At 59.4% G+C, this 22634-nt stretch overlaps 2 protein-coding genes across 3 annotated transcripts in view; both read left to right on the top strand.

Moving 5' to 3' along the window:
• The window catches only part of LOC130577336 (rho-related GTP-binding protein RhoG-like), a 123205-nt gene that overhangs the window by 19772 nt on the left and 80799 nt on the right, over window positions 1-22634 (top strand). The window lies entirely within an intron of this gene.
• On the top strand, window positions 1276-20670 carry NLGN3 (neuroligin 3). 2 transcript variants are annotated; one of them, XM_057372593.1, is made up of 6 exons: window positions 1276-2045; window positions 9957-10016; window positions 12592-12741; window positions 14427-14612; window positions 18615-19404; window positions 19819-20670. In XM_057372593.1, the coding sequence occupies exons 1-6, from the start codon at window positions 1568-1570 to the stop codon at window positions 20654-20656; spliced, it is 2502 nt and encodes an 833-aa protein (XP_057228576.1). In that variant the 5' UTR covers window positions 1276-1567; the 3' UTR covers window positions 20657-20670. The 2 variants fall into 2 exon arrangements, with proteins under 2 accessions (XP_057228576.1, XP_057228577.1); XM_057372594.1 differs by lacking the exon at window positions 9957-10016 and having other exon boundaries at window positions 1277-2045.

Below are 22634 nucleotides of genomic sequence, written 5' to 3'. Positions count from 1 at the left end.
CTGAACCTCCACCAGAGCTGCAAACTCCCATCTGCATACAGCCCTTATTTTGTGCTCCAATAATTTCAAGGCAACTCTGCTCCCCTCTGAGCTCGGGAGAGATATACCGGGTGGGCATGCAAGGATGCCCTGGGGCAGCACGGAGGTGCCTCACCACCGCTGCCGTCTCTCCAGGGTGAGGACATGTGGCTGAGACAGGACGAGCGAGCATCCTCTGAGCCACCACCGCCTTTTAGCGGGGACCCTGCCGCAGCTCCTCCTGCCGGGAGCGGAGCTGCCGATGCGGCGCTTTCCCGGCCGGGATGAGGGGAGCACCGGGCGGACTGAGCTCCCCGTGCCCGGGTCCCCCGGGAGCAGCGGTGCTGGCGGGGGGAGCCGAGGCGGGGGGCACTTACATAAGCCCTAAAATGCGACAGGCGGCGCGGGAAGGTGAAGGGCAGAGCGCTGAGGATCCACACAGCCTCCAGCGAGGGCTCCCTGGCACAGGAGCTCCGCTCCGCTCGCTGACACACATCCGCGGGTCCCCATCTGCAGCGCCCTCCCTTCCCCGCGGCCCCACGGGGGATGCCGCAGCTGCTCCTCCTGGTGCTGCCAGCCCGGGAGGACACGGGGCAGCGCAGCTCTGCCTCCCCGGGCTCGGCGGGGCACGGAGCGGGTGGGACGGAGGGCAGATGCCCGCAAACAGCTCTGGCTGTTCCCATCCTGCCCGCACAGCGCCCGGGTCCCGCCTGGGGTCTCGCTGCTTTGGYCGGTGCAGGGGGAAAGCTGATGGGAACTGTGTTGGTGGGCGAGATGGGTGCCTGGCTAGGACATGTGGGGACAGTTTGGTGTGTGAGGTGGGGTGGTGGCACCCAAACAGGGGAGCAGGGCTGGGGTGAAGCCCAGGCAAGGAGCACAGGCTGAATGGTGTGGGAATACAGGTGGCTCCAGCTCAGCCAGGAGAGGAGAGGAGCCARTGGGGTCTTGTGCAGGGGCTGTGCTTGGCACCAGTGGTGTCCAACAGGCTCCTGATGAGGAGGGAATAGCCCTGTCTGCTTCTCTTGGCACCCATAATCTAATGAGCCTCTGAGCGCTGGGGACAGGCTCTGCAGGCACAGAGGGGCTGTGCATCTGCACATCTTGCTCTGCTTGTGCTGACCGCTTTTGCCTGCTCCCAGAGCCACCTGCCCGGGCRGTGGCAGAGCCAACGAGCACCCATGGGTGGGAGGTTCAGCCAGGGGTCCTGGCTCCTTTTGCACTGCAGGTCTTCAGCTCTTCCCATAGCAAGTCTGCTGTTAATTCCCTCCATCTCTCCACAGCATCAGCAGTCACCTCCGGGCTGGGCCGCTGGCAGGCAGGCAGCAGCAGGCAGCTGGGAGGCTGTGAGGAGCCCCTGCCACATCTCCCCACATCCGTGCTCCCGACTGAGTCCACAGAAGGTGTGCCTGGGCTGTGCTCTCCTGGCTCCTGTCTCTTCTGCTCCATCTGTTCCTGGTGGGCAAACYGGAGGCTTTGGTGTGATGGGGTTGCTCTGAGACCTCGCCCCAGGAGCTTCAGGCCTGGATGTTGGTGCTGTTTCTCCCGGACAATGTGGCTGATACTCTGGAAAAGCCCTCTCTTCCCCCCTGTTCTCCAAGTGCCTGAGCTGGTGGCGGGCTGGGACGTGCATCTCACCCTCTGGGTCCTGAGCTTTGCCTCCATGGTTGTGCAGATGGAGGGCCAGGTCTACTCGCCCACTGTCAACACGCACTATGGGAAGTTGCGAGGGGTGCGCGTGCCGTTGCCCAGTGAGATCCTGGGGCCCGTGGACCAGTACCTGGGGGTTCCCTACGCCGCTCCCCCCGTCGGGGAGAAGAGATTCATGCCCCCCGAGCCACCGCCATCCTGGTCGGGCATCAGGAACGCTACCCACTTCTCACCAGTCTGCCCCCAGAACATCCACAACGCTGTTCCCGAGATCATGCTGCCCATCTGGTTTACCTCCAATTTGGATATCGTGGCCACGTACATCCAGGACCCCAACGAGGACTGTCTGTACCTCAACATCTACATCCCCACGGAGGATGGTGAGTCCCCACTGGGGTGACCGCAGGAGAGCGAGGGGGGGGTCACTCCACCCCTCCCCAGCAGTGGTTGGTCTCACTTGGGTGTTGTGTTTGAAGCATGTGGTTGTGGACCCTGCAGCATGCTGTCTGTTTGTGGAAAGCTTTCTCTGGCCACGCAGCTTGCCCTCTTGCCCTCAGCTGCCATCTCTGTCTCGCGTGCTCCCGCTCCTCCACGCCTCCTGGTCCCACCCCTCCACCTCCATGGCATCGTCACGGGTTCCTCTCTTGTATTGCTAAATCTGAATCCGACTCTCTGACCGCAGATCCACAGAGTGACAAGCTGATTTGTGCTCCCCACAGGCGCCGAGTGCCAGGTTCTGTCTTGAGTTGGTTCGAGTTCGTCCTTCCTCCCTGCTTCCCACCCTCCCCAGGTCCATGCGCTAGTTGTGGGCGTGGGCTGCGGCTGGGAGGAACACTCTCTGCCTCTCCCTGGGAAGATGCTCCGGCAAGAAAGGGACCGCAGAGCCCTTTTCTGGGCCCTGGTACGGATGGGAGGTCGGGGTGCACCGGCAGACACATCGCTTGGCTGCTCCTCCGTGCGCCGGTGGGACGGCGGCAGAGCGATGAGCCTGGGGTGCGGGGAAACCACGGGGCGCGGTCCCGTTGGGGTGAGGCTGAGCGGCGCCGGGTGCCTCCTCGTCTAACCTTTTCCTTTGTAGGGGATCCCACCTGAACTGTAAGTAGAGGGCRGAGGAGGCAGCGCCTGCCCGTGCCCGCCCCAGCCTCACCGCAGCGGGAGCCCCCAGGGATTTTCAGCGGGCCGGAAGGGTCCCGCAGCGGGGCTGCTGCGCGCAGCAGAGCAGCCTGGCGGGCCGGTGGCTTCTCCCAGGCTGGCTGGCTCCACTCCTCTGTCTCTGGGGCCCACGGAATGCATCATGCCTTCCTTCCCGCCCAGCACGGCCGGCCCAGAGTTTTCCTCCCATGGCGACGCTCCCTCCCCACCTCCCGCGGTCCCGGGGGCGGTGGGAGGGTAGCAGCGTGGTTGTGATTGCATGCCCACTCCCATCAGTGGAGCCTCCTGTTATTTTGTAGTCTTTTATTCATTTTACAGTAAAACGGATTTCCAAGGAATGCACCCGAAAGCCCAACAAGAAAATATGTAGGAAAGGAGGTATGTAGCAAGCCGACCGGCAGAGAGGCACAGAGAGGAAAGAGAGAGAGAGTGAGAGAGTGAGAGGGTGCCTGGCTGGCCCCTGGCCTGCAGCACTCCTCCRGCACCTCTCTGTGCTGCCGCCCGGACCGTGGGCCCTCCAAGCAGCCCACCGTGCCACCCCCGCTTCCCGCTGGAGGAGCCCCACGGACGCTCCGGCCAGCTGGGAGCACAGCTCTGGGGTCAGGTCGTGAGGATGCTCTTGTTGCTCCAGGCCTTTCAGAACAGCTTCTCCTGGGCTGAGCCTGCACTGTCACCTTCATCCCGCTGGCACTGGCAGTGTCCYGGTCCCTGGGTGTGAGGGGTAGCGTCTGATGGCAGGTGATGCACCTAAATGCATCCACCCCTTAGGTTGGGGTACCCTAWTGGGGGTGTACAGACCCGCTCAGGGAAGGACCTGTGTGATGGGGGACTGCAGTCCATCCTGGGCTCAGCTTTTCCCCCATTGCATCCCTGAGCACTTTGCCTCCAGAGCTCCTTGGTTAAAAGCATAAAGCCTCTCCTGGCTGTGTAAATGCTGCAGTTTCTGCCCTGACCTTTGTTCCTGCCAAGGCTGCTCCCCACTGCTCACACCCCCATGCCAGTGCCAGCCCTGCYGGCAAGGATTTGGTCTCCAGCCCATGGCACAGCAGCCTCTCCAAGCCCTAGCTGCCCCATGGACAGCTGAGCGCCTCCAGTTCAGACACATCTCTACTTTGCCTTACCTCCACTGACCTTCCCCCATTTCCCCTAAATGATCCTGTATTCCCAGCCAGAGACGTGGACAAGGGAGTAGAGATGTGCAAATGGGAGCTGTCTGTGCCCCGTGTCAGACACAAAGCTTCACCCATCCCTCCACACAGCCTCCTTGCAGGCAGGGAGAGCTGGCTGCTCTGTGCATCCCAAAGATGAMCGTGTGGACCGTCAGGCAGCCAAGCTCTTCTGAAAGGCTCAGTACAGGGTGCCTGGCCGGCACAGGCTGCTGTCCTGGGCATCCTGCAGCAGCAGGGTCCCTGYATCCCGGCCTCCCTGCACCCCTGGGTTTGGTGGGGCCAGTGCAGCTGGGCTTGGAGGTTTGGGGAGCGCTTTCCTTCCAGCCRTTTCCCCCAGTCCTGTTGTTTGGTTTCTTTGCTTTGCTTTTCCTGTTGCTGTCCTGGCTATTCACACGCCATCTCTCTGAGTGCCAAGGCTGCCCCTGAAAGGGCTGGCGCATTAGGGAGTCTCTGCACGCTGCCTCCGGAGCCGGCTGTGCCAGTGATCACCAGCCACTTCAAAGCGCTTCCTCTCCCGGCCCTCCCACCGGCTGCCAGGGCTGGCAGACCCCCGCCACCCCCAGCCCTGCAGCCAGGGCAGGGAAGCCGGCTCCAGGTTGCTGCTCAAGAGGGGGATGATTCAAGGCATGACAGAACACCTTGGGCATGCTCATCTCCTGGGCTGCCCTTCCCCCTGGCTCCGCTCACAGCCCGTCTGTGGTTTCTTTGCAGCCCGTCTGTGGTTTTCTCCGGTCACCTCCCGAGGAGCTGGGGACATTCCCTGTGCCCCCACCGGGCTCTGTTGGCTCAGCAGGTCCCCAGTGCCAGCCATTTGGACATCCAGGTGTGGCGTGCCAGGAATTAGAGCACCCAGACACTGGCACTTCCCTCCAGCTCTGGCCAGGCTCTGGTAGCTGTTGGCTCGAATTAATTGAGTCACTTGTGATGAAACACAGAAGCTCCCCTGCCCCTCATCGTGCATCCTGGGTTAGTAATGCTCAGRGAGAGGGTAATGAACCTGCAGTGCTGATTTCCTCAGGTTGAATATTTGAACATTGACTCATTCTGCAATAATCATGATTACTATTTCTAAGGCCACATATGAGCAGTGATAAGCTCTCCTCTCACAGAACAGTATTTTGGTGGTTGAAAACGCCTCAGCTCCCACYGTACTGGAGTTTTCATGACTTCTGCCACCCCTAAGATCAGTGTATTTCAGAGCAGACAAAGGGCTGAGAATTTATCAGTCGTGCTTGTTTATCTCTGGGACAGRAAAACATCCCTGTTTCCCTGCCCAGTTGCCCACAGTAATTTCCTATATGGAAATTTTCTAAATGCCAGTCTCCTCCATACACACTGGTCCCTTCTCAGGGAGCAATACAGGGCAGCAGTGCTGTGAGACCAACTAGCCGTGCGTGGTGCCAGGGGAGTTGAGAGCACTGAGGCTCAGCTRAGGCTCAGATTTTGCTGCAAAAATAGTGCTGCCCACCCAAAAACCATGTACACACATAGAGCACAGTACCTATGTGCAAAATGCAGCTCTGCCCCATGYTTTCTGCTGCCAACACTTCCAGCCTGTTTTTGGCTGTGGTAGACTCCAGGATGATTTTTCCTTCCCTTCACCAGCAGCCTGGGCAAGCCTTGCTGCAGGGCATGAGGAGGTGGATGTCATTTTTGGAGGGGAAAAATGTGGCTGCCCCGCACTTAGCAGATCTTCCCAGTTTTCATTAGYGAAAGCCCAAATCTCTCTGGCTGGGGCTGTGAAGATAATGCAGAGACAAATGTGCAGGTCCAGCATCTTCCTCTGCTGTGTGAGGGTGGCTGGAGCTCCCAGCAGCTCCCGGGCTCAGGATGCACTTGAGCAGCTCTGCAGGAAAAGCATCGTGGCTTCTCCGCTGCTCTCCAAGAAGCTGCCTTGTCCAAGTACCAGCTGAGGCTTCCCTCCAGCTGCACAGATTCTGCAGTGCTCCTTTGCTGGAAGCTTCTTCCCAGCCCCCTCGAAGCCTGCAGCTTTGCAGAGCTGGCTGTGGGCAGACCACCGCCCTGGTGCTCCGCTTCCACTCCGGGGAGCGATTTGCAAAGGTGAGGGTCGGTGTTTGTGCTGCTGGAGGCAGCAGAGCGTGAGAGGATGCAGTGCTTTTACAGAGTCCACTCAGGGATGGAGATAACTCCTCTGCATCATTCCAGGACAGGGAGGGGCAGAGCAGTGTGCTGCAGTCCTGGAGCAAGGGCTGATGGCTGGAAGGGCTCTTGGACACGGGTCCCAGCTGAACTGTCCCTGCCTGTGGGGTTGTGCAGCAGCAGGTTCAACAGCTGCAGTGGTCCTGGTCCTGTCCCTTGTCAGTCCCAGAGAAGCAGCTGAGGTGCTGTGGCCAGCAGCAGGTGCACCTTTGGGTGTGTGTAGCTGTCAGAGGCTCCTGCTCCCTGCAGCATCGTGGCTGCTCTGCAGGAGTGGGTGTCCCAGGGAGCTCACACTGGGGAGAAGGTGCTGGAGCTGCCCATGGGCACCCTGAGCAGGCATTTGGATCTGGAAAGGTGTCACCTCAGGCTCCTGCTCTTCTCTTATCCACACTGTGCTGAGAACGAAGGCTCCAAGGACTGAGGCTCCTTACCCTCCTTTATCTCTGTTTGCACTGGTGTCAGTGCTGTTGGCATGGTTTACTTAAGATAGCATAAATCCAGCATGGATGCCCCTGTTTCTGGGAAAGTGATATATTTTTTTTTTTACTAAACTTGAACTTAAATCTTCCTAGAGCCTTCAGATAAGAGCATATGCATCCTTCTATCGGCCTGAACAATGTCACTTTGCAGTCAGCTTAAAGTGAAGTGGCACCACAGACAGTGGGTTTGTGGAGAGTGGTTTTGATGGGTAAGGAGAATAAGAGCCATGAGCCCTTTTAGTTTTTCTAGCTGTGAATCCACAGGTTTAAACCTGGGGTGGTGGGTGCTGCAGGGCTCTGCGTGGTGGCCTTAGGGCAGAGGAAAAACTCCTGGGCTGGGTGTCCCTGAYCATGGCAATAGCCAGTGGAAAGTGTTACTGGGTGAGGGAAGTGAAGCTGTGATTGCTCTCATGAACCATGGGGCATTGGTGGGTTGTGCTGGAGGTCAGCAATGCAGCAAGAGGCACAAAGCCCACTTGGTCACAATGGTCTGTGCTGGCTGTAGCCTCCCTGACACCTTCCTGCTGATGGGTGAGGCTTTGCTTTGCATCTGCCACACTCACGTGCCCCTGCTGCTCCCCTTCCCCCTGGCCTGCATCACTGCACTCCTGCTTTGCTCAGCTTCCCAAGTGCTGCTTTCTGCCATCTCTTCTGCAGTGCCTGGAGCTCAGGTTGCTTTAGGCTTGTCCCAGCCATCCCTAAGCTCTGCAGCAGCAGTCTCCAGCTGGATGCCTCCCTGCTCAGCCAGGACATTTGGTCAGGTCACAGAGATCTCCACTGCCCTCTTTTATAACCTGATAAGTYCTCATAGCTGATTCCTCCATTCTCATCTGCACAGAGACTTCTGTCCCCTGAAGAACAGGCTGGAGGGCTGCAGCCTGGCCAGTCCCAGGGCTTTAACAGCACCAGGGCCTTTGGCAGTGGGAAATGATCTCCAGCTGCCTGTGGTCAGCTTCCCAACTCTGAAGCGCAGTGTGGATGAAGGCTCGCTGGCCGTGATCTTCATTAGGGAAAAATCCCTATTCCTTCGAAGTACCAAGAGGCTGGTGCATAGCACTGGCTAGCAAATATTGCATGAGCACTTTATCWTTTAAGTGCTTTCTGGGCTTGCAGCTCTTGGTAATGAAGACACAGCAGGTCAAGCTTGCAGCCTCTTGCAAAGAGGCTGAGTGGCGGCACACGCCCGGCTGGGGAGGGAGGGAGGGAAGGACACAGCAGGAAGCGGGGGATGCTGGGGCTGAGGTGCTGGGGCAAGAGATGACAGGGATGGGGGTGGTGCTGGGTGAAAAGAGGAGAATGATGCGAGATGCTCAGAGGATGGCTGGGTGGTGAAGCAGGAGGTGAGGAGGCGGGGGTAGGTCGAGAGGTAAACTCTGAGTTGGAGAAAATCAGGACAAGCACAGGAGAYGGCTGATCCATCCCTGCCCGGGGCAGGAGCTGCTCTACCTCACCTCTTTCTGGCAGTGTGTCCCACCTGGTCTGAAACACCTCCCCAAGCTGCCTCTTGGAGTGCTTTGCTGCCCTTTCTGCCAGGAAGGTTTCCTTCTCATCTTGCCTGCTGTAGCCCCAAGGCTGCCTGAGAGGGACTTGCTCTTCCACCTCTCAGCAGCCTTTCAAGTGTTGGGATGCTGCTGTAGCTCYCGTCATGCCTCTGCTCCCAGGATTCGTGTGACCCAGCCTTCTGCAAACTTTTCATGCCTGCTGGATTTTTCTAGGTTTCTGGTCACTGCTCTTCCAGACTTTCTCCAGCAGGTCATGGCTGCTCAAGGCATTCTGCAAGCCTCTCACCCCAGAGAGCTGGAGCTGCCTCACAGCCATTTCAGACTGCTTCCTCCCCCGGCACAGATTCCTTTTAAATTCAAATCCTGTCCCACTCCATGCTGTCATTTCTGTCATCCACCTCCCGTGTCACCTGCAGAATGCCACTCCCAGACTGACAGTGAGCATGGCTCCCCAGTTTTGTCTTTCTGGCCAGTTTTGTGGATTTAGTCCTGCAGTTCAGTGCAGCCACAGGGTTGCCCCTTGGTCATGGGAGCTTTGCTGGAGGCTGTCCAAAACSCTTGCAGTGGCAATGGAGCCCATTGGTGGTGACAGCAGGACCCTGGGATCAGCTGGGTGCCTGGCAGGGTGTCAGAGCCCCTCATCTCGGGGGAGAGTCACTTTGCAGGGACTCTGTGGATGAGTCCTGTCTAGGGGAAATCCTGCTGTCTCCCTAGAGGTCACCTGGGGAGATTTTTGTTGCAGGCATTAGGGAGCAGAGGACTGTAGGTGCTGGTCTGCAGCTCGGAAGGGAATGAGAGCACTCAGCCTCTTCCTGAAATTGTGCCCCTGGGCACAGGGATGGCACCACATGCCTTTGTGTCCACATTGACATGCAGTGCTTCACAGGAGCTTTGGCACAGGTTTTTCAATACCCCCACTCCCTGCCAGCCCAAGGTCACCTCTCCTGGCTCCTGCAGCTCAGGGAGTGCCAGGCTGGAGCTGCTGGACTGGSCCAGCACTGCGGGTTGGTTTAGGGACACAGAACAGCTGTAAGACATCCAGGATGCTACAGAAAACAATGTGTTCAGCATTCTGCCTTGGTCAGGTCAARCTGATGGGTGCTTTTGCGATCCTCAGTGAAACATGGAACTAGTTTTGTAAGAAGGGAGTTGGTGCAGGATGGAGCCAGGCAGCTCAGGGGCAGCACCTGCCAGGAGGGATCCCTGTGTGCTGTGGGGTCCCATGTGGTGGCACCAGTGGTTTGTGRCCAGGCACCATGTGGGGGTGATGGGCAGGACCCTGCCTGGTGGTCAGTCCGTGCTCAACCCTTGGTGTGAGCTCTGCAGAGGAGAGCTGTCCCCAGGGGCAGCAGAGCTGGGAGCAGGGCTCCTGTTCACCCCTGGGTGCTGGRAGAGGAGTCCTGCCTGGAGCTGAGGGTGTGTGACCAGGCGGGGGCCAGGCTGGGAGCGCGAGGATCAGCGGGTGCTTTGATTCATCCACCGCCAGGGCTGATGCTGCCACAGCCCCACTCACATCTTCCCTGCCACCCCAACCCTCCCCAGGGAGGATCTGGGAAGGGGCAGGGTGAAGCAGCATCCTGGCACAACTCCTGGGGCAGCCCTGCCCGTGCCCTACACTGCCCTGGCTCTGGGAGAGGTGCAGTGTGAGTAGCCAGCAGTGCTGTGGGGCACAGGCCTGGCCCCACTGTCTCTGCTATCATGCTATTTTTGAATTCTCTTTTTTTTTTTTTGTGTTTTTTTTCTTTCTTTCTTTCTTTCGTTTTTTGTTGTTTTGTTTTTATTTCCATTTGTTTTCCTTTCTGTTCTGTCTCCTCGTGTTTGGTCCCTAGGAGCCAGCGCTAAGAAACAGGGCGAGGACTTAGCGGATAATGACGGTGATGAAGACGAAGGTATTTGTGTGCTCGAGGCTGCCACTGCATGACACGCAAAGCAGCTCCGTTTGCCCGCCATCCGCTGCCACCCCCAGGGAGCCCTGTGTGTGTCTGTCTGCCGTGCCAGGCAGCTGCGCGGGGTGGGGGGCAGGCTGGCCGGCTGTGCAGGGCACCCACGACCTTCCCCTCCTCCTCAYGGCGGGGAAAGCTCATGGGGTTTTTCCGCTTTAGGAGAAGTTTGGTCCCGCTCAGTTGGAGCGAGGGCAGGGAGGAAGCATGGCAGCTTGGGAGGAGAGAAGCCCCTCGGGCACCTGGGCCCATTTCACCCTGAGCCCGGTCACATCCCACCTCCAGCCTCATCCCTCCAGAGTCGGTGACATGCATCTGSGAGCCAGCAACCTCCCCTTCCACCCTTGCCTGGCCCTGCCGTGGCAGGCACCCAAAGGGTATCTGGCCATGCACGGGAGAGCCAGGGTCCTGTGGGTTCTGTGAACTTCTCCCCTTCCCCACCCAACAGAAGTGAGGTCGTGCTTGCAAGCASCAGCCGAGGCAGAGCAAGTGGGCTTTCAAGCAGATGTGATTCTAGATGTGTGCCAGGGCTAGGYGAGCTGCAGAACAGGCTATTTTTAGTAAAACAGGGTGGTTCGTCTGCAGGTTGTGGAGTCGGTGTGTTTGGCTGCAGAGCTGTGATGAGGAGGTAGAGGAAGGGCTGGCCAGGGTGCAGCCCTCATGTGCTGAGGACAGTAAAACCTCATGGTGTGCAGGAGGCCCAGAGCAGCTCGAACAAGGCCTGGCAGATGGCATTTAGGATCTGGGAAACTGATGAAAAACTTTTTCCCTGGCACTACTAAAACCCTGCTGTTTACTCCTGCTAACCTGTGCCCCAGGATCTCTTGTACCAGGGCGTAAACTGGCATTCAGCCGAAGTGACTGGRCAATGCTAAATCCACACACTCCCAATTCGGAGCTGTTTATTTCCTGGTACATCTCTGTGCATTGTTGCCACTCYGCTGCGAGGAGGGCCCTTTGTGTGTGAGTGAGCAGCTGCAGGATGGAGGAGAAGACAGGGGCACAGGCACTGATGCTCCTGCCCCTCACATTTTAAGCAGGTGGCCCTGGAAAAAGTTGTCCTGATGTAGCTCCACCATGCAGGCGAGGAGCTGCAAGCACTTTTTGCTCCCCTGGTCTGTGCCTTTGTCTGGCTACATCCTGGCAACAGGAAAAATGCCAGCACAGGTTTTGGGTTTGGCATAGCCTCATTCTCCTGGAGGGAAGAGGTTTTCTGTGTGGGAGGCCACCTTTCAGCATGCTGCGGGCCACAAATGGAGGTGAGAATGGCCGCAGATACCCATCAGCCTGACACAATGGGCAAGGCACAGGGAGGAGTGGTCACAGGCAGGGGTTAGGTGGGTGTGAAGGGAGCGTGAACAGCACTGGAGCTGGTGTGGCCGTGCYCCAGGAGTGCCAGCCCCAGGGGTGCACAGAGGCAGCTCTCAGGCACTGCTGCACTGCTGGGTGAGGCAGGCAGGGAGCAGCAGCTGCCTGGGGCAGGCACTGCCAGCCCACCCGAGCAAGGTGCTGGGTGTGAGCGAGCACGAGGGAGGACAAAGTCCAKGAGTGCTGGATGGCCAGCCCAGGACAGGGCTGGGCAGCGCAGGCATGTGGGACCTGGCGATGTCTCCGTGGYGGGTGCGACTGCCCCGTCTGTGTGACACGGGCGAGATGCACCAGGAGCCCAAGCGTGGCTGTCATTCCCTCGTGGGTGGCCATGGCTGCCAGTGGGGCAGAAGGGGCAGGATTGTCCCCTGGACTGATGCTGAGAGCAGGAGTGTGGCTGCTCCCTGTCCCCTGGGCTCCCACAGCCCTTCTCCCCGGCCCTCGGGGTCCCATTGCCCATCCTCACTCACTCCATGCCTCATGCCCTGTCCTCGTCAGACACCGTGCTCACCCCCTGGCACGCACACGTGCATACACTGTCTGCCTCATCACCATGTCTGTGTCTGGGCACTGGGGTGCCGTGGGTTCACATCCAGACAGGCAGCTCTCTGCCTTCCCAGGGGCGTGGGAAGGGGAGTGGGACAGTGAGACACTGGAGCACACATCAGTGGCCCCCCCACCTTGTAGGTCCTGCACACCCCCATCCCTGCCCCCCTCCGCAATGCCAGCTTCCAGGACTCACGGAGGGCTTGGGTCCGGCCAAAGACAGGACATGGGGCTGCAATCCAGGGCTGGACACTGCAACTCCCACCCACAGCAGACCTGATCTGGCTCCCAAAAGATGCCAGAGCCCAGCTCTGGGGAGCAGCAGCGGGGTCCAGCCAGCATCCCTCCCTCATGTGCTCAGACCCTCGAGGGGACAGCAGTGTGGGGACAGTGCAGTGATAGCCACCTCCTGGAGAGGGGCAGCAGGGTTGGTTCAGTGGTGTCTGGCTTTGGAGGTCCATGCTGTGGCCCCCCAGGAGAGCTCTGCCTTTGGCTCCCAAGCCCCCTCCCCAGTCCTGGCAGCTGGCATTGCCCTGGTAYTCGGTCTGCCTGTCGGGCAGGGTGCTGCAGCCATCGGTGGGGTCCTGTGTTTAACCACCTCTCCTTCCAGACATCCGGGACAGCGGGGCCAAGCCAGTGATGGTGTACATCCACGGTGGCTCGTACATGGAGGGCACGGGCAACATGATAGACGGCAGCATCCTGGCCAGCTATGGGAACGTGATCGTCATCACCCTGAACTACCGCGTTGGAGTGCTCGGTATGAGCTGGCTGCCGTGGGCAGCGCCGTCAGCGCAGCCGGGCACTGGGACAACCCTTGTGTCTGACCGGACTTGGAGCAGCCGGGCAGGGCTGGAGGGGGGCGTAGGGCCCGGCGGGATGCACCGTGGSCACTGCCCCTGCCTTCCGCCCTGGCAGCCGCACGGGTGCCACGTGGCAGAGCCCCCAGCGCGCCGCCACAGCCTCGGCTGGGCCCTGGCACCGGCCCCCCCCGGCTCACTTACACAGACTGGCTCAACTGAAAGCAAATATTGGTTTGTGGTTAGATGAATAATAAATGTGTTTACCCAGCATGTCCTCCTGAGAGGGCTCAGAGCGCTGAGGTGCCAGCGGGTACTGCCTGGCTGTCCTGGGGACCTGGCAGCTCTCCCTCCCTGGGCACAGGCTGCCTCCAAGCCAGTTACGCAGCTGGGACCCCCTCAGCAAGCCACTGTGAGCTGGCTGTCTGCAGAGGGGACCACAGGAGGGTGTCAGGTGGCACACAGAGGAGGCYGGTGCCTTAGAGAGGTGACTTGGAGAGGCGAATTGAGGACAGGAGGTCAAAAGGCAGCGCAATCCCCTGCCTGCAGCACAGAAATCTCCAGGGGCTGGGACACAGAAAGCTTGTGCAGAACACCACTGCTGCTTCCCTCAGCAGCATGAGAACGAGGGGTCTAGAGGTTTRGGARAAGCTCCTTCCCAGCCAAGCTGCTGGCAGGRCTGGCTCACTTCCTTGCCATCCAGCCTAGCAGGGTGCTCTCCCATGGCAGCTGGGCTCCTGCCTGGTACCTGGGACAGCACATCCCTCCAATGGCCTCCAGGGCCCRYAGATTCTTGWGGAAGATGATARTTATGTAAAAATAAACCGATTCAASATCTTTYAATATTAACAGGTAGGCCTTTAAGATCAATAGGTGTGAAGTTAAGACACATGAGTCACACACAATATGACATTAGATTAAGTGGTGCCTTCATCACTTCCATTGAGGTGCTGCACCACACCCAGCCAGACCCCCTCCAAGTGCCAGCACAGCCCTGGGGCCACTCCCTCTGTGCTGGGATTACCTGCCTGGATTTTACCTCAGGCCAATGGTTTTGGCTTCCTGCTTAAAGTCAAAGCAAACGAAACAGTGATAACTTATCTTGGGTGTTTCCTGTGCTATTGAAAGCATTTCTCACCTTCTTCCTCACTGAGAGCCTTTGTATTTTAAGCTGCAGTCGGTTCCTGTCTCCCCAGCCCACCTCCTTACATTTATAGAGCCTCCCCCAGTCCACGCTGGTCCATGGAAAGTATTGGCTGTGCACACACTCGCCCTGCCTGCAGCCACCGATGCTTTCTCAGCTTCCCTTGGAGCTTGTGAGAGATGTCCTGAGCTGTTCTTAGCACAGGTGGTGGCATGGGTAGGACAGAGCTTTGTGCAAATTGCCCTGTCCCTGCTTGTTGTTGGCCAAAGAGGCTCCCAAAGGTTTGCAGCTCCTCTCTCAGCCTTTTGCCCCTGTGTGCTGTGCACAGCTGGAGCTCCATGGTGTCCCTGCTCYAGTTTAGAACTCACAAGATTCTCATGCTGGCAGGGTCTCGTGGTGGGATAGGGCTCCACGGAAACTCCCTTAGGTCTGGAAAGGGGGGTGGGAGATCAGAACATCCCCTGTTTGCTCATCCCTAACCGGGCTCCCCTTGGCCCCCAGGGTTCCTGAGCACGGGGGACCAGGCTGCCAAGGGCAATTACGGGCTGCTGGACCAGATCCAGGCGCTGCGCTGGGTCAGCGAGAACATCGCCTTCTTTGGGGGAGATCCCCTGCGCATCACGGTCTTCGGCTCCGGCATCGGCGCCTCCTGCGTCAGCCTGCTCACCCTGTCGCACCACTCTGAAGGTAGGTGTCAGCCGCGCTGAGGATGCTGCAGCTGCGGGAAAACGCCCTGCCGCTGCTAATACAGGAAAGGGAACCCTCCCGGTCCCACTGCCCAGCCTAACAAACTCGGGGCTGCCTTCTAATTAGTCACCGGTGGTTCTAATTAGTCAGTGATGGTTCTAATTAGTCACTGGTGGTTCCAATTAGTCACTGGCCCAGGACTGGGAAGCAAAACCTTCTTTCAACTAGCATTGAGAGGCCAGGGMCAGAGCCAGGGATGGAGTAGGTGCTCCCAGTGTGCAAGGCAGGAGCCCAGGGACAGCCCCTTGGCGTGGGGAGAGGTGGGGACCCCTCCTGTGGTGCCCTGCCCGAGTGCTCTGGTTTCTCGTGTGCCCATGTGGAGGGGGAACTGGGCACTGGGAACAAGGGTTTCTGCTAGGAAAAACATTCTGGAATAGAGGGGAAGAGAAACCTGAGCCTGGAGAGGGGTGGAGCACCTTGTGTTGTGAGATTAGGAGAGCTGGAAGTGCTGCCACTAGCAAAACACAGGTGGAAGTAATATGATTAATATCTGTAAATATAGCAGAGTGTTTACTCTAAATAAAGAAGGGAATTATTTATGTAAAAGATTGTGTTGGAATAAGAGCAAATGCATGTAAAGCACCTGCAAAGACATTTACATCAAGCACTGAGGGGGGGAAACAAATTAACTGTGAGACTAGAGGTGGTTTTGATAAACTTCCTAAAGGAAATTATAGGAGCAAAGTCTGAGCTGGATATGTTCCACAGGGAAGCAGCCTGCCAGGGACCAGCTCATGGGCTTTATATGAGGGTGCAGCCATCTTCCAGTGCTGTGTCCCCAGGTGTGATTCTGAGGAGAAAAGGACATGTGTGAGCAGGAGACAYGGGCATGAGTCTGCCCCTCAGAGACACACGGCAAATGGCACTCAAAGCTGATGTGAAGAGCTGCTGCCCTGCTCAACAGCCTGGGAATCACACGGGAATGGAGACCTCCAGAGCCCCAGCAGGGCTGATGGCTGACCATGGGGAGTCTTTTACAGGCTGAAAGCTGCTGCAGCAAGAAAAGGTTTTCTCTGCCCATATTGAGTGCGAAAGGCTGTGGAGGGAACGCTATGTGTAATGCATTCTCAATGCTTCTCAGGGTGCTCCTTTCTATCACAGGAGTGCAGGAGTGTGTGCTTGGCTGCCCAGGTGGCCCCAGCCTCCAGAATGGAGCAGCATGGAGAGGGGCTGAGGGTGGATTGGAGGGGCTGCTTCTTGTGACTTTACAGCCATGAAAAATACTCCTGCCAGTACAGCACTTTACAGATGATGCTGCACTTTCTGCCACCTGTGCCTGCATGACTTATCCTTTGCTGCCCCATCGCCTCTGGTGTGGCCCCTCTGCATCTCAGCAGTGCTGGGTGCCCRGCACCCTTGCTGCTGTGGCACAGGAGCTGCTGCTGACTGTAAATGCTGTGGGTGGGAGGGGTGTGCTCAGTGCTGCAGCCAGTGTCTCATAAAGCCAAATGGCCGTAAAATGACCTCAAAAAATTCCCAGAGCACCCATATCCCCAGGGATGGGTAGCTGGCTCCRGAACACGGCGTAGGAGCCGTGCTAAGTCACAGCCTGCAAGCMGGTGGGTTTGTTTTTATTGCAACAAAATAAAACTAGCAGCAATCACAAGCTATTAATGAAGCTGCTGATTTGTGCCTGCTCTGCCAGGCACTGCAAGAGGCAGACACTGGAGGTTTGGTACAGCACGTTGTGTCTGGCTGCTGGGGAGACCCACAGCTCCCTGCCAGCCTCAGGCCTTGCAGGCAGGTGGATTCCTCATCAATAACCAGAGTGCTGCTTTTTTCCCAGCCAGCCTTACCAGGGCAGGAGCAGTGTCTGCCACGCAAACTTTATGTGTTTCCTTTGCCCCATCTCCTGCTCCGTGGGGGCTTCTGCYCTTTGCTGCCATCCCTCCAGATCTCAACCAGACAAGGCACCCAACACCCTTACTTTGAGCAGGGCTTGGCCCAGACAACCCCAGAAGCATTTCCAGTCTCARCTGCTGGGCAAAGCAAAGAGGAAATCAGGAGCTGGCAGCACTGGTAACAGCTTGCAGGAYCAGCCACCCTCTGGCAGAGCCCTGGCCCCACCACTTGATTCCTCTGTGCTGTGGCAGCCAGTCCTGCAGGTGGGACCCTCACCTTGGAGGGAAACGGGCAGGAAAGGCAGAGTTTCAGCTTCTTGCCAGGACCCCAGCAGGGTGGAGAGGTCCAGTGTGGAGTGCAAGGTGCTGATGCCTCCCTGAGGTGCTTGTCAGGCTTCACTTGGGTGCTGGCATGGAGTGAGAGGACACGACGAATCTGGACTCTCAGAGGATCYGGGGTCTGCCTGGATCGGGACATGGYCATKCAGAGACGTGGCAAAATGTCCATCRGRGACATGACCRACATCATGTTGGTGACATCAGCTGCCCCGTGCTTTCCCAGGCAGTGGTGGGCAGGGCCAGAGCCCAGCCTGGTGGGTCTGTCTGGGAAGTGATGCTGCTGGCAGGACGCAATAGCTGCTGCTGGGACAGCATCTCCAGGGAGCCAGGAAACCCCATCCTGGCTTCTTGGCACGTGGATGGTGGCGCAGAGCAAGCAAACCCATGGCCAGTCTCCAGCCTGTAGGCTGGGTATGGCTTTCTAGGGCACCGGGAGGTGACAAACAGAGCTTGTGACTTCTTTTTGTCCCAGTGCATGGGACTGTACGTCAGGTACTTGGCAGAGSGAGGACTGTGCGTGCAGACAAGAGCTATGGACATGGTGGCCGGGRGCCAGGAGCCTCTGAACGCTTCTGTTGCGGGAAGGTGCTGCTCTGCTTCCCCGCAGAGAGGCACAGCGTTGCTGCACAGAGAGTTTCTGCGTTTCAGGGTGCCAGGGGGTGCCATGGCCACCACACTGCTGTGCCAGCACCATGCAGGGGTCACCTGGAACAGTCCCTCATGGTGAACGAGTGCTGGGGTCTGGCAGGGGTGCAGGCAGCACTCGGGGTGCAGAGAGGGCTGGTCAGAGAGCAGGGACCCCTGGGTGCACCCCGGACTGGCTGCCTTTCACGGCCCGGAGGCTCTGCTTCCTCACCACCCTTTGTATTCTGAGCACAAGCACCATTGACATGGGACTGGAGCGAAGCCACGCATTTCTCTGCCTGGGCCAGGGCCTTTGTGGCCTCGTTTTCCAGGGCGAAAGTCCACTCCCTCTGTGTTCCTGGTGGCAGAAAGGCCCTCTTTGTGCATCTGGCAGCGTGCTCCTGCAAGGCCGGATTGGCACTGAGCAGCCCCAGCTGGGCAGGAAGCAGCAGGGAGGGGGTCGGGGGGGACTCTGACAAAGCGGTGGGGTGKGACACGGCAGGGTTAAGTGTCCCCAAGCAGGCGTTAACCCTCCCACTGCTGCCAGCCCGCAGCCTGGCTGCTCAGTGAAGCAGGTGCCAACCTGGGCTGGAGGGTGGCACTGAGCCAGGAGCAGCGTGTGCCCTCGGGGATTCAGGTGACATATCCTTGGGGTGGCTGGGGCAGCGTGTGCCCCTCGGGGACTCGGGTGACACATCCTTGGGGTGACTGGGGCAGCATGTGCCCCCTTGGAGACTAAGGTGACACATCCTTGGGGTGGCTGGGGCAGTGTGGGCTGTTTGGCAAGGCCAGGCTGTGATGCTGCCATGGCCACTCTTCTCCCCACACCGGGATAGAGGGATGCTGGGCCAGCCCCTGCAATGGGATCCTCAGGAAGTACTGCAGCCCTTGGTTGCTTCCAGGAGCATCCAATTTCACACCCAGCTGTCACCCTGCCATCCCCACAGCAGCCCTGAGCTCAGCCCCTGTGTGAGCCCGGCTCAGCAGGCAGCACAGCCTGGGGACAAGGCCAGGTGTGGCTGGAGGGCTGGGTCCTTGCAGGGTACAAAACATCAATGCCTTCTGCTGCATCCTGCACTGCAGCTCTGGGATGCTGAACCCTGCTGAGAGCTCCCCCTGCTCCTTGCCTGTGTTGCAGGTCTCTTCCAGAGAGCCATCATCCAGAGCGGCTCGGCGCTCTCCAGCTGGGCCGTGAACTACCAGCCCGTGAAGTACACCAGCATGCTGGCTGACAAAGTGGGCTGCAACGTGCTGGACACCGTGGACATGGTGGACTGCCTGCGGCAGAAGAGCGCCAAGGAGCTGGTGGAGCAAGACATCCAGCCAGCTCGCTACCATGTGGCCTTCGGGCCAGTCATTGACGGGGATGTGATCCCCGATGACCCAGAGATCCTGATGGAGCAGGGCGAGTTCCTCAACTACGATATCATGCTGGGGGTCAACCAGGGTGAGGGGCTGAAGTTTGTGGAGGGCGTGGTGGACCCYGAGGACGGCGTCTCGGGCAGTGACTTTGACTACTCAGTCTCCAACTTTGTGGACAACCTGTACGGCTACCCTGAGGGCAAGGACACCTTGAGGGAGACCATCAAGTTCATGTACACGGACTGGGCCGACCGGGACAACCCCGAGACACGTCGCAAGACACTGGTGGCCCTCTTCACTGACCACCAGTGGGTAGAGCCGTCGGTGGTGACAGCCGACCTGCACGCCCGCTATGGCTCCCCCACCTACTTCTACGCCTTCTACCACCACTGCCAGAGCCTGATGAAGCCTGCATGGTCCGATGCAGCCCACGGGGATGAGGTGCCTTACGTGTTTGGGATCCCCATGATTGGCCCCACAGACCTCTTTCCCTGCAACTTCTCCAAGAACGACGTCATGCTCAGTGCCGTGGTGATGACCTACTGGACCAACTTTGCCAAGACAGGGTGAGTGGGGATGGGAGCCATGCTTTGGGGGTCTGCACTCACTGCAGCTGTACTCCCTGGGGCTGGGGTGATTGTCATGTGTGGTGTGGGACACTGAGCCCCCCGCACCCAGAGATCTATGTGCTGCACCTCCACTGGGGCCGTGGCATCAACCACAAAGCAAGAAGCTTAGATCACGGCCGGCCCCTGGGACAGGGCCTAGCCAAGCCACAGGGTGGGGAGGCTGGTTTACCCTGGTTATCATGGAGCTGACCCAGGGTTGGGGTTCCGCCCAGTCATGCAGGACCTTTCTCCAGCCCAACCTCTGCCACCAGCGGCAAAGGCTCCCTCAGTTTCCGTCTCCTTTCATAAAGCTCTCCCTCTTGGCTTCTTTGGCTTTTCCCAGTGCTAGTTCTTTCTGCCTGTGTTTTGCAGGGACCCCAACAAGCCCGTCCCCCAGGACACCAAGTTCATCCACACCAAGGCCAACCGCTTTGAGGAGGTGGCCTGGTCCAAGTACAACCCCCGTGACCAGCTGTACCTGCACATCGGGCTGAAGCCGCGGGTACGCGACCACTACCGGGCCACCAAGGTGGCTTTCTGGAAGCACCTGGTTCCCCACCTGTACAACCTGCACGATATGTTCCACTACACCTCCACCACCACCAAAGTGCCACCACCCGACACCACACAGAACTCCCACATCACCCGCCGGCCCAACAGCAAGATCTGGACCACCAAGCGCCCCGCCATCTCGCCCGCCTACAACAGCGAGAACGGGAAGGAGAAGTGGAGCCCCGAGCAAGAGGCGGGCACGCTGCTCGAGAGCCCCCGCGACTACTCCACCGAACTGAGCGTCACCATCGCCGTGGGCGCCTCCCTCCTCTTCCTCAACGTGCTGGCCTTCGCCGCCCTCTACTACCGCAAGGACAAGCGCCGGCAGGACACGCACCGGCAGCCCAGCCCCCAGCGCGGCGCCTCCAACGACATCGCCCACGCGCCTGATGAGGAGATGCCCTCCTTGCAGGTGAGCCAGGGGCACCACGAGTGCGAAGCTGTGCCATCCCACGACACCCTGCGCCTGGCCGCTCTGCCCGACTACACCCTCACCTTGCGCCGCTCTCCGGACGACATCCCGCTTATGACCCCCAACACCATCACCATGATCCCCAACTCGCTGGTGGGGCTGCAGACCCTGCACCCCTACAACACCTTCACCGCCGGCTTCAACAGCACGGGGCTCCCGCACTCACACTCCACCACCAGGGTATAGCTGCCCGCCGCCGGCGCACACGCATGCACGCACGCACACACACGCAGCAGACACTGGCAGAGGGACCGGCGGGGCCCGCAGAGCCCCCGGACGGCGGGGCAGCGCCCACGGACGGTGCAGCTCCCAGCCCAGAGACCTGTGGGGTCCCGGAGTGGCCCCAGCGCTTTCTTTTGTTCCTATCTAACTTTTGAGAAGTGCTTTGACTCTCCTGGCCTCAGGGCCCCGCGGGTTGCCCCGGGACGCCAGTGGGGTGCAGGAGGGACACGGTGTAACCCTGCGCAACCCACCCATGCAGGTGGGCAGGGGTACCCCACCGTCAGTGGCCACGGGGCTCCTGGGGCCGTGGCTGTGCCTCCAAGTGGGGCGATCACATCCCCAGTGCTGAGCCCACCGAGCACCCTGGGACTGACGAGGAGCGGGACTGGGCATCCCTCTCGGCCGGTGCCCAGACATCCCCAGGCAGCTTGGCAGCCCTGGAAAAGGCTCCTTCACTGTGCTGAGAAGTGGCCCCAGGCCATGGTGCTATAGGCAGAGGGAATGGGCAGGGTCCAGGGACCCGGCCTCGTGCTGGGTGCGGGCGCTGGGGCCGGTGCCGGGGCTCGGGGACCCTGGGAGCGGGGCCCTGGGCTGGAGACTTGGCACCTCTGCCCCTCTTTGCGCTGCAGAGAATCTCTTTTGTGTCAGTCATTTCTCTTTGCAGAGACGTTTTTTAAGCAGATCTTTAGTTCTTTACACACTAACGGAGTCGCCGCGTTTTGTCCTTTGTAAAGATTTTAAAACCAAGTGTTCTTGATATAAAATAAAAAGCCAGTTAGAAGCCAGCGTGTGCGCACGGTGCCGGCCCCCCATGGCGCCCGCCTGCCGTGGGTGGGCACCAGGCAGGGCAGTGCCTCCTGCACTGTGGGGCYGCGCTCTTTTGTATTTTTTGATATTCTCCCTCCTCTGTCACCCGTGCCCACGTATCTCAGCCAAAAAGCCTATCCAACGGCCTGCCTGCGAGCACCCCCGCCCYGGTCCCTCACTGCCACCACTGGCCAGTGCCACCACYGCCCCGTGTGGGCATCACCTGCTCCGAGCACTGTCTGTTCACTCCCACGAACCCAGGACAGCCCCTCATGCTCCCCACCCTGCCCTGCTCCCCCAGGAGCATCCCACATCCCTTCACCACTGCCCCAGGGCCGTGCTGTGCCCTCCCTGCCCATGCCGCTGCCCRAAAGCAGAGCTGGTGGTTTGCAGCCTGCGGCAGGAGTGGGGTGACAGGAGCAGGGTRAGCTGCTCACCAACATCCGCTCTGCCTCCTAGGTTGCTTCCACTGGGGCCTTTACCCCATCGTAGGGTGACCCCAGCTCCGGCATCCAGGACATGCAGCTGGAACAGACGCTCGGGCAGGGACCCTGGGGGTGATGCAGCCCGCGTGGGGCTGGGGCATCTGCTGGGCTGCTGTGGCCACCGAGCCACACGTGGCTCATGGCGAGTGGCTTTGGTGTGGTGGGGCGTGGAGAAGGAGCTGCAGGGGATCCCACCTGGGGCACCCCAGTCTCAACCCCCCATGGTAAGCACTAGCACCTGGGGCCTGGGGAGGCAGGAGAAAGGGACAGGTCCTTGTGGGGACACCGTATCTTGTCCCTGTGCAAGACGGTCCGGCTGGCAGACGCTGCCCGTGCTGGCGGCCGTGACGCACCCGTGCCGGCTGGCCCTACTGCCCGGGGCCAGCGCATCGATGGCCCTGCTGGCCCTACTGCCCGGGGCCAGCACAACAACGGCCCTGCACCCTGCCCCAGCCCCCACCCCGCGCAGGGCTGGGGGTGAGGATGCTCGTTGGAGAATGTATTTATACCCTGTCACCCGCGCAGAGTAACAAATTCCAAATAAAACAGAAGTGATATTTTTAATAGCGGTGTGTCTCGCCTCTTCTTGGAGCATGCAGGGTCTGGGGACTATCAGGCTGGGTRGGGTGCCCCATGCTGACCTCATGTYC

Source organism: Malurus melanocephalus, unplaced genomic scaffold (genome assembly GCF_030028575.1).
Source record: "Malurus melanocephalus ecotype Western Australia unplaced genomic scaffold, MMel_1.1 scaffold_174, whole genome shotgun sequence".
In the NCBI taxonomy this organism is placed as follows: Eukaryota; Metazoa; Chordata; class Aves; order Passeriformes; family Maluridae; genus Malurus; species Malurus melanocephalus.
This window is presented reverse-complemented; position numbering and strand designations above follow the sequence as displayed.